The following is a 12,225-nucleotide window of genomic DNA, read 5'->3' on the forward strand; positions in this document are numbered from 1 at the left end:
AGTTTGCCGTGTATGAATCTTTATATTCCATTTTTTTTTTAAATTGGAAAGACGATCGATGAGCCTACTATTAAATTTTTTTTCTATTTCTTAATAATGATTTAAAAATGAGGGAAAAAATAATACAGTAGGGGGGCCTACATTTGTCAGACATTCTTATATCCAAGTTGGGAGATCCCTGTTCCCTTTCTTTACACTCATACTGTACATGTACATGTAGCGTTTTATTTTCTCAAGTTTCATGCATTGTTGATGACCCCTGGGTCTAGGATTGAGTTTAATATAGGAAATATTTGACCTCAGACTATTAAACTTACTTTGTTAAACCTGATGTTAAAGAAAAGGTTGAGCCCAGCATCAAGTAAAATATGGGTCATGTAGAATGGCCACTACAAGGAAATCATTTAATCCATCTGTCTTTTGAATTAAAATTGTCAAAAATTGCAAATTTACATGGAATGTACAATAGACATTCTTTCCCATCCTATCACAGTCCTCTCACTCTCCATCCACAACTACAATGTAAAACCTAAGAATGAATTAAAGTGTCAAAAAGGGAACACAGAAACTTGAGAATTTGTACTCTTGCTTATTTTATCACCATTAGTTGGATTGGACTTGTCTCCTTTTGTCAAGTGTAGTGTAAAATGTGTCAACCATACTGTCATTGTCATTCTGTTTCCCCTCTAGCAAAATGCAATCGATGTGAAATACGTTCCTCCATCTGTGAGTCTCTACGTTTGTACCTACACGTACATGTACCCTTCAGTTCAAATTTATAAAGATTGTCTGATCCATGCATATTTGACCCAAAAAATAATAACAAGTCACTAAGTTATATAAAGATTTTCTTTTTTCAACAACCTAGAGATTTAGATTTATTCATTGGAATCACTGGTTCTTAAATAGCAATTTGAAAGAAAAAATATATTTCATGCTAATGATGCTACCCCTTGCCATGATCCAGCATATAAAACTACAGGAACAATAAATATGTCTGAAGTTTCAGTGTGCCTTCATGTTTTTTATCCAGAAAGAAAGTAACAATTACTTTAAAACACTTTAAAAATCTAAGCTATTTACCATTGCGCAATAAGACAAATTTATCAAAGCAAAGACTCTGATATCCACTAACTAAGTTAGAGAATTTCCCTAAACATTTAAAAATGTATGATGAATATTATCCCAATACACCCCTGTAATCCCAATCCTGGTAGCATTCACACTACACCATCAGACGACCATCTAAAGGCAGAATGTGAACACAGCAAGCATTGTGAGTTCAGCAAAATGACTTGTAAAAGGGCAGGTGCACAGACCCATGGCGTGGCAGGGCTGGGTTTATCAAGATCCAATCGGCCAGAAGTGGCTTTTTTTTTCCCTCTCCTGGCGGCTGAACTAAGTATATACATCCAGCACATATTGATATATCACATGACAGCACATGAGCCTAGAAACCGTAGAGAGAATGAGGGCAAGTTAGGTCGCAATGAATAAAACTGGACTCAAAAGGGGGAGAAGAATAAGGAAAGGGGTGCACAAATCCACAGTGAATACTCTTACCTTCAGGCAAACCCCAATCTTGCAACAGAAATCTTTGTAGATATAGATCTTATCAATCAAAGACATATTAAAAAGGGTAATTCCTTTATTAAAAATAACTTATCAAAATAAATCATCAACTCCGAGCTGCTGTTTATCACTTAATCATTGACAATCAGAGGAATATCTTTACACAATTTTGTTTTACTTTTTCATTACTTGAGTCCCTGGTGTGATATGAATATGAACAAATCATCATCATTTTCATCGAAAGTGTTGAGCAGAGCAGAATTTGTTAACTCCTTTATTTGCATCGGACCCAATTGGAAATGCATCAAGCCCCAAAACGCTGCCATGTCTCGAAGCGGATTGACGCAAGTCCATTCCTGGAGTTTGAGCCGATGATATTCTAAACTCCTCACTTGGCTTCCATATGGGATTGCAGTTAAAGGCAATGCTATGGTTCATCTGAAGTTCACTGCTACCCAGCCTGCATTGCTACTCCTCACCCTTGGAATGCTAATGATTGTCGAGTATCATCACACCGCAGGCCAGGCCAGGCCGGAGGATGAGAGCCCAGCCAAGAGCAAAACTACTATTATTCTCTGTCCATTTTTAGACCCATCTTCTTCACCTCGATATTCAAATAAATCTCATTTCCTTTCCAATACCAAATTAGAAAATCGAATACAATGCCTTTCAAACATCATTTTCAATACCCTTACATTTTACTTGTTCATTCAATAATTCGATTATGCCACTTTCCTTTCCTGATTCCTTTAAACTGCCTTTAAAATGTTTCATCATACATGTACTGTACTCTCTCCATCACAATCTGCAAAGCATCATTCTGCCTTTTTCTTTCTAAACTCACCTTATGAATTCTGAATTAGAGTCCATGTACATTTTACATGAAAGCTTCCAAAATTCCTATCAAAGTGGTGCTTAACTCAATATGGACAATAACATAATGTACATGTACCTGTCTAACAAAAAACATTACGTTTCATTCTTTAAAAAAACTACCCTTTGTATTCCTTCCCATCTTTCTTTCATTTCATGTTTCTTTTTCTTTTTTTCCTTCTCTTTCTTTTTGTGACTCATTGAACTTTTTTTGTTTTTGTTTTGTAATGATGTAGATCTACATTGTTTTAAGTAAAAACAAAAAGCTACCCCCCCCCATCTCTCACTCTCTCTCTCCATTGCACCTTGATCAAATGTTTCTTAATCCATTATTTACTTCACCGATCTCCTTTCTCTGCTCTCCTCCGTCACCTCTTGTCATTTCCGTTTGCCTCAAGCCCTCTCTTCGATCCAGTCTTGCAAATAAAAAACCCTTTAGCACTAGACATTTGATGCAAATGAGAGCTTCATCCTGGAAATGTATAGAAGCCCATTTACCCACAGATCATGCATTATGAAATGTCTTTCTCTAAATGTCAAGGTTTCTCCGCATCATAAATATACATCAACATTTCATAAAAAGATCTGTCATTGGCATCTTTACATGTAAATAAGACGATTTTACACCTGTCTACAAATCACATTCCTTTACACGTTTGTTCATTTCCGATAACTTTGAAAGAAATGCAAACTTTAGTATAAAGTGTCAAAATCCCAAAAACTCAACTTCTCTCAAACTATTAGAACAATTTTCAAAGGTAATTCTAAATACCATTCAAAAAATTTGGTCGTCTTTAACTTATAAAAGTATTCAGTGATTTTAAGATAACCTTTGCACAACATAGCTCAGAAATGTCAAGGTACATTGTGTACATGTGCACAGGTGTATGTACATGTGCGCGTACATGTAAATGTAGGGTGGAAGTGGGGCTTACACTGTATAGCAAATACTATTTATAGAAGCTTTCACACTGTAGCGCAAGTGCCACCTCACACATTGCACATGAATCAGCCCATCGAAAAGATCATCCAAATAATCAAATCATTCATTTACAGTATGATTAAAATGATGTGTACACCAATGCAAGAAAGCAGCAAGGTACAAGTGTACATGTACAGTATGAATAGTACACACCAACAGAATGAAAATATTTATGAAATCGCTTTCTTTTATAGTATTCACCAAAAGAATGAAAATATTTATGAAATTATTTTTCTTTTTTTTTCTTACTGAGGCAGGCATGATACACATTTTAAATATTGGGTTTCAAGTTCACTCCATTGCAATTGTTTATGCTCAATAAAGGGGGAATCATCTTACACCATACGGTCTAAATATAGCAGCAGTACTACACTGTAAACCTCTATTATGACTGCCCAAACATACATTGTACAAACAGGAAGCCGTAGCATTCTATTTCACTGACATGGTTGGATCTTTTCCAGATCATACTCAAAACATTCATAATTTTACTCTCTGAGAGAGTGCCATACATGTGGATATTGGCATCTCATCAAAATGTTGTCCCTCTCCCCCCTCTGTAAAAGAAAGACAGGACATTCCTCTCATTCTTAAGCATCAAATCCATCATTTGTCTGGCTATTGATATGAATTATGTAAATGTTTCTGGAGAAGAGATCAATCGATAAGACAGGACTGCTCTCCCACCCACGCCACCGTTGTCTATCCTGCATCACACTCTCCATCGAGCCTGCATACATGTAGCAGCAGTGTTTGGTGAAACAGTGTGGATTGCTCCTGTTTTACAGGTCATTTGCAGTTCAAAAATTAAGAGGCAGTTGCTAAAGATAAACCTGCTTTCGATCGCCTATCGGAGAGCTCCAGCAGGTGATTGAATTAAACAGTGGAAGTATTTAAGGATCAGGATTTAAGATAACTGTAACGTTTTCAGTTTTACAAGTATTACTCAGTCTCATAGAAAATGAAAGCTCATTTGATTTCAGTTGACTTGTGTAAATGTAACATCATTTTTCTTATCAATAGATTCCACTTTCCCTTCCAATAATACTATTCAGAACTATGACTTTAATAAATATCCAATTCTAACTATGCTTACAATTACATATGATTTACATATACGGTAGGTTATTTCTTATTCTACAATACATGTAGGTACAATGTATCAACTCCTTGTGTTCACCTACTAATACATACATGTACAATGTACATGTACGTACATGTACTTCATCTTTCGATTGTATGCCAGACATGGTAAATGCACATGTTGAAAGCCTACATGAACATGTCCAACTAGCATGCAGCGGACATTTAAACAACCAGTTTTCCGTATTGATGTGTGATCTCAATGCGTAAACACAGTCCAATCAATAACCACAATAAATAGGTCTGCACTTTTCACCCCAGGATGTGGGACTTCAATAGTGCCAGGTTTATTTGGTCCTGTAAATCGAGAGGCTATTGAATTTTTGACCTCATGCTGACCCTTTTGTGTGGCTCTCTGGACTGGCCGGCCAGCATCCTAAGTGGATTGACAATGACCTTTTGAAGGGAAGAATAGCAGCTAAGAGATTGGAGACTCAAAAAACAAAATACAAAAACATGTACTGTATGGGGACAATCCATTTCCTGCGCGCTACAATTGGGTACACGTAATCTACATGTAACATATGAGCCTACTTTGCATACTATTACTGTACACGTAGATATACATCAATACTGTACTTGGTACATTTACAATTTACATAATCCTTCAAATACTCCTTACTTTATTTTAACTGGAGGTGTTGGTGATAGAGGGTGGACTTAAACGCAGGGGCAGAGAGAGGACCGTTGTGAAGAGCTAACTTATGTTTAAGAAAAAATTAGAGAAGTTTTTGAATGGCCTACACTTTATATTCACCTCAATGTATATTTTCTATCTAATTTAATGCATTTCAAAAACACCTACATATACATGTAAATCACATGTTGCATGCATGCCTACAGTCTTCTGTTGTAGTACAAGTATACTACATGTATGTGTACACAGGCTTGCTGGTTTTAATTGTTTTCAAGACAAAATGTGTGATCACAAGCATGAAAAAAAGAAAAAGGAAAAATTGAATAACCACAAAAGGTCTGCACAACTCAACCACTCAGCTTATGAATGAAAGGTGGTGTGAGTTAGTGAGCAAGTGTAGAGGGGGGGGGGGGGGGGGGGGGGCTAGCTGAGGTGAAGGACTTCAGACATGTTCTCCTCTGTAAAAATCCACAATACATCAACAGAATACTTAATAGTGGCTTTCTGAGTTCTCCCCACACTCCCTTTCACCTCTGCCATTCACACGTTTGGTCTTTGTCTACACTAGCCATTCATGTTGCTCCTTTCTTCTCAAACTTTTTTCTTCTTTATCGCAGTCCCCTTTTTTTTCTGACCAGATTTTTCTCCTTGTTCATTCTACACCAGTGTAGACTGGGCAAACAATAAGGTGTGCCCAATAAGCCAGGTGCAAGAACAAATGATTGAAGGAGTTGTGTTTGATTGTTGTATTAAAGGTACTGTAGTTTGGTGAAGGGGCAAGGGGACTACTTGTCAAGATGAACTCAGTCCAAACCACTGGTTATAATTCTCTCATGTAGCAATTGCACTGCATTCACAGACTGAACAGTAACCATAGTAATAAATTCTTTGGTACTTTAGCAAATACATTGCCAATATTCACTTTTTCAGGAAATGAATAGCTCTGAAGTCTGAATGGAACACAGGCATACATGTTCATAACCCATAATCACAAACTATGAAATCACAGTGTGCAGCATACATGTAATTTCATTTTCAATTTATGAAATTACGTATTACAAGTGGCATGATCATGCATGCTTACGTGTTGCATTTAACTCTGCTATGTTCAAGTGTTGGCTTTTCAATAATAAGCACATTAACACAATTAAGAAGTAATCAAAACGATTTAACTTCACTCTAAACACATTATTTCACATCAATTGGCTTGGACAATAGATAGCAGAAAGCAGCTGGCTCTGGATTAAAAGCGCTTCATACTGTAATCTTACTTTCATACAAAGAGAGATTTTTTTTGTCTCCTGCCTTGCGACATGAATCAATAATGTAGCTTTCCATTCAAAAGCCATTTCTTATTCAATTACATTGTTTGTACATTCCATTTTACAACAAAAAAAGTATTACTGGTACATGTACATACATGTACATTGTATGTACAATTTATGCCAAAGACTAATTTGTCAACAGGAAATAGTTCAATGGATTTAATAGATCTACCGGTATAACTAATGAGAACTCTGTATCCCTATAAGAACATAAAACTATTTTTTACTTACATTACATTGGGGTATGATTGTGCATGGGATATATTCAGCATTGCAAATCACTGCAAGTGAGTCAGAAAAAAGAAGGAAAATAGGAAATACTTTTTAATGCCTCATCCCCTGCGGATTTAGAGTCTACACTTCAAGGGCTCCATGTTGTTGCCCTTTTGAGAAACAGGGGTTCATTATAATCACACAGATTGACTCAGGGACTGGTTCATGAGGAGGCTGCCAATCAATGGAGTGTGTCGACTTTCCTTCTTTTTTTTGGTAAAGTGGATTCTAACAATTTTGATATGGTCTTGAATTTTCTTGATGACAAATCTTATGGAATCTACATGTACATGTATCATCTAGTGCTTCTATCGTCATTCATATTTGATTGAACTACACGTACCGGTATGCATTGCAACTTCATTTAATACAATGACAATATACATAATGCAAACTGTATCTTATTTACTTTGAATCTGTACCGTCATTCAAAATTTGGGTCAAAATTCCTTTGAAATCATCTGCCCACACAAATTTATAAGCCCTTGTGTACATGTATATACATGTGCATGAATGTACATGTACAGTACATGCATTTTATATTGAAACCCACAAAAGATGTTGTGCCATTTGCATGTAAACTTAATTGTTATTCATGAGGCCAATACAGTTACAACATAAGAGACCAAGTACAACAATCCCTCTGACACAAAAGGCCTGAATAGCATAAAACTGCATTGCCAAAACTTTGCTCTGATGATGCAAAATTATTATTGAATTATCATATTGTGGGAGGTTATAAGGCTAAACATTTCCCCCAAGCTTTTGTAGTCAAACCTTCCTACAGGCCCTGTACTTCTAATTATACATGAACTTTGAAACAAATGTTAGGGCCAATCACATACTGTACATGCAAGTGGACAACATCGACTTGGGAGAATACGAGGGTGGAGAAGACATTGATAGTCTACTTACCGACTTCTTGTTGCTAGTGCTCCTTCTGGGGCGTTTGTCCATCTTGCTGTGCAGGCATACAGCACCTGATTTACCAGGAGCAATCCAACAGGGCTCCGTACTACACAATTCTGAATTCTGAAATCACAAAACACAATAACTTTATTGTTATAAAGGTGTGTGAATTGCAGTTTTTCATGTCGATTAGAGGGTGGAGCTCCGGTTATCTGGAGCAGGTAAATCCCCTTGCTTGCTATTTGCTCGTATTTACGTACATTTCCAGCTCCCACTCAAACTCCCATTACACAGCGCCAAATCCGCTTGAATCCTTAGCAAGAAAGATTCATACATAATGACGACAATTGAAGAGTTTTCTTGGCAATATCTACCATTCAGTTTATCTCACTCTCTTTGCTTACTACGTTTTCAAATGGATATTTCCTCTACTTGTAATAAATGACTTCAACATCCTATTAATTCCTAATTTTTTCCCTTCTCTCTATTGTCTTTTTAATATAATTTGAGATGATTAATTAATCTCTGCAAGTATAAAGGCCTACACAGGAAGAGATAAATTAGCAAAGTAGCTATAATTAGCTTGATACACAAGGAAATGATTTGTTTTCCCCCTCCCCCTCCCTTCTTTCTACATGTATATTTAACAGATCATGGAGATAATGGCATCAAGTAAATAGTTAAAATCTGAAGAAGACTATATTGATAATGTAACATAAGTATTAGTGACCACCCCCCCCCCCATAATGTCTTGTACACTTGATCACAAATCGCATTTGCACATATACACTGTATGTAGAGGTGTCATACACATTGCATGTAGCCCAGTGGTTCAAACACTAGCAAAGGACATGCATGTGAAGGTCATGAGTCTGAACCCTACTACAACACTTAAATGCTCAAGCAAGGCATTTTATTTTCATGTACATTGTTTATTTACAACCAGGGAAATGTTTCACTAAGATCAACTTAAAGTTGAACTTGACTATGGCAAGGCCGTTCATGCCGCTGTTTGCTCTCACCATTATGATCTTTAGATAATATTAATAACAAATCAACTACTTTTCATAACCATATCAAAATGTAAAGTTGCATACCTGGTAAATTATTTATTTACAGTTAAAAGCAGGGCTGACTTTTCAGTTAATAAACTACTATCTGTGAGGGCCATGAACAATCACAGAACAATGTACAATTGGACATACATTTTTTTTCTTAAGAATCAAACTCACAGATTTACAATTGGAGATTGTAAAGCACAAAAGGGCATTTGGTTTCCCATCTTCAGAAACTGATCTGCCAGTACATTAACAACTTTGGATACTTTACAAGCTCTGTCTGGATGTGGTGCGGGACTCATTCTTTGTTTTTCAATATATCTTTTGTTTCCCCCACAATGTTTCATGGTTTGTGGTTTTCTGATTTGATTCATGACTGTTCATGCTGTGGTTGTTTTATCTTTTTTTGTACTCTGAGACAAATGTAGACAATGAAGTATATTGTATACCGGTACATGTATACCACTTCTAGAAGGTTTTGGTAAACAAGAAAGACACTTTCACTGTACATGTACTACAAGGTGGTAGAATCATCCTATTAGCTATAAATTCAGAGCTACCAAGTGTCACGCATTTGGAGGGCCTGAAAACGCTCTCACGCACAACGCGCATGCGCGATTTAAAAAAAACACTATACGTACGTTATACTTTGCCTGCGCACTAGCACACCGATCACGCATACCTGATCTTTGAACTTGACGTCTCTGTAAATTATTGGCACCTTGACTATTGAAAGACACCTTTGTGTTTGTATCACAAAATGGATCAATGGGGGGGGGGGGTGTGCCCCCTTCCCCTGTTATCAAAACTATATATAATAGAGCAATTAAAAATTTAAAATTTAAACTTTACACAGAAAACTTTGAAGACAATTTATTACTTGTCACAGAATTTCAAATTTATATTTTAAAAAATTTGAGAAGGTCAGAGACACAATTTTGAACTGATTTTATATTTGTTGACTGAAATTATTCCAATGTGAACTGGAAGCCTGACTGATGTGACTACAAACACAATCTGAATCTCTAGTAAAGGTAAATATGTGTAGGATGAAACTGATACACGGTAAGTATTCAAAAACAAGATGAAATTTCATCAATTGAAAATGCCTCAATCCAAAATTTACTCAAAGTATCAGTTACCAATAATAATAAAAATAGTCATTTATCTTTGCCAAATGTATATCTTTAAAGATCTGTGACTAATCAGGGGCTGTAATCTGAAAAGTAGGGAAAACAATGTTACAAATTGTCAAATCAACATGGATTTGTGCATGCACAAATGTCTCTTTTGACTTTAGCAGGCTTTACGCCGACATCAACCAATGACTAGCCCCAATTTTTAGTTGTAGCTTGTGGTGGTAAATAGATCTTATGTTATAGATTTTACTAACAACATGACTAACAACAGTAACACTACCGGCTACCGTAGTCTTTTTTACACGCATGTGCATGCTTGTAAGTATGCAACCAGGGACCGATGTCTCATTAACGCCTTACCAAAGGGCACTACCGCTCGACTTGATTTCAAACCTGGACCTCCCAGTTTACGAGATAGAGACCACTGCTAGCTGCTCTACCACTGGCCAACGAGCATCATGCCTCCACATAAATTGTACAGGTAGCGTACAGGTAGCGTCTCGACTAGCACTTGTATAATTTGAATTCGATTTCAGGCAACATGGAAGTTTGTTTTAAAAGAGGAAGATTTTAAAGATCCAAGATTTTCAATGCAATACTTTCAAAATTAAATTGTGCTTGATCATGATTGATGCCTGTCTCAGTGTCTGTTTTTTTTAATCATAAATAACTCTAGATCTACCTAGAAATGTTTTTTTCTTTCTAATTCTACACTAAAAAAAAAACTCTTACACAACACGAGCAAAAACATACTCGGTATTTCTAGACCGTGGCTATGCAGACTATATCCCCATGTAATTGAACGTATGCCCAGCCCGACACACACCCGGTAAATTAAAACCAATACACCGGTGGCGCCTAGCGTAGCCGGTGCACTGCTCTGTACAGTGTGTGTGGATACATCGCACCGCAGCTGAGCGAGCAGCTGTGAAGAGTTGTTCGCTATCAAAAATCTGACACGACTCCACTCCTAAAACTCACCTCAAAATGTAAGTTACCTTGCTACAAATAATATTCCAAGTTATCATCCACAGAGCCGGGGAAACCGGCCAACTTTAGGCAGCTCAATCGCATCTTAACATGCAGCAAATTTATTAAAATCCAAGGGAGGGAAGCTGGACGCGACAACAAAGAAACTCAAGCGACGGGGCCATTTTGCTCCTGTGCAATATACATGTGCAGTAATTTGGCACAGTGCGCATGTGTAGACCAATCAAATTAGCCGGTCATTTAATTTGATAAGCACGTGTACATTGTTTTTATTTCCGAAGTGTGATATTCCTAGTCTCCAATAATGTTTGCTTGGCAATGTTGCCTGAATGTACCGATCCCGATGAAATTCGTGGCACTTGTGAGATGAATGAAAATCGAAGGGGGAAAAAAAATAAACATGGTTGACGCCCCTGGATCAGTGTCGTAAACATGAAGGGGCTGATATTGATTCGTCGGGGTAATAATATTTATGACTCTTCTGTTACTAGCTTCGCATGTCGAAGAGGCAATCCGGTTATCAATGGACATACAGATTTTTTTTGACCGATATCATTATTCTTTATTTTTACTATCTAGTTTTAAAACAGATAACTTTTGATCGGCTAATGTGTGCCTGCAAAGAAAAATAAGAGAAATTAAAAACGTTGTGTGAGGAAAATCATAAATATTAATGGCTTATCCCGGGGCTTATCAAATTTGTCCAATATGGAGGACCTGTGTATTTTACTCACGTCGTGAACTCGTTTGACCTACTTACGTTTACTGATATATTTATTATGTCATACATATCCTTAATTAACAAAATCATCATGCCTTTGTAAATTTATATTAATTTCACATGTGTAAGTTAAGATCTAATTCTTTTCTAGTGGCTGATCCAAGCCCCTTTCCCCGGCATCGCAAAGATTAATCTTGCAGAGATCAACCTGGCAAATATGCCCTCTCCGAGCAGCAATTTGAAGTTTCGATTCTGGCATGTGAGCCTATTCCCCCCCCCCCCCCCCCCCCCATTTGCTATGGGACGCACTGTATATATACACATGTTTTTGAATGCTTTTTTATATGATTGAATATTTGATGTAAACTCGCATTTTTAGTCTTTGGACTTTTTGACGAGATTGAATAAAACCTAATATGAATTGAATTGAATATATCCGCCATAATTATATATTATGTGGGTATATAATTATTATATCCGCTAAGATACCTTTTCTTTCTGATGATCTCTGATGATCTCTGATGATCATATTTTCTATTTGCTCTTCAGGTGTACACACTACTCATAAAAATAATGTGTCTCTCGGGGCAAGAATAGAGGAAT

General features: G+C 36.7%; 1 protein-coding gene and 1 long non-coding RNA gene across 3 annotated transcripts in view; both read right to left on the minus strand.

The window, feature by feature from the left end:
- The window catches only part of LOC585046 (protein Jumonji), a 76,242-nt gene extending 74,613 nt beyond the window's left edge, over positions 1 to 1,629 (minus strand). The window contains exon 1 of the mRNA XM_030975577.1: positions 1,564 to 1,629. Coding sequence (XP_030831437.1) covers positions 1,564 to 1,629 — 66 coding nt within the window. The remainder of the gene's footprint in view (positions 1 to 1,563) is intronic.
- A 4,996-nt stretch (positions 1,630 to 6,625) lies between these two features.
- LOC105436932 lies at positions 6,626 to 11,095 on the minus strand. Of its 2 annotated transcripts, XR_970410.2 has the most exons (3): positions 10,893 to 11,095; positions 7,721 to 7,837; positions 6,626 to 6,813 (listed from the first exon to the last, which is right to left on the minus strand). It is a non-coding gene; the product is annotated as an uncharacterized LOC105436932 (long non-coding RNA). The 2 variants fall into 2 exon arrangements; XR_004062343.1 differs by lacking the exon at positions 6,626 to 6,813 and having other exon boundaries at positions 7,013 to 7,837.
- Between the last annotated feature and the right edge of the window lie 1,130 nt (positions 11,096 to 12,225).

This window comes from Strongylocentrotus purpuratus, unplaced genomic scaffold (assembly GCF_000002235.5).
Source record: "Strongylocentrotus purpuratus isolate Spur 01 unplaced genomic scaffold, Spur_5.0 spur5_scaffold_8, whole genome shotgun sequence".
Taxonomy (NCBI): Eukaryota; Metazoa; Echinodermata; class Echinoidea; order Camarodonta; family Strongylocentrotidae; genus Strongylocentrotus; species Strongylocentrotus purpuratus.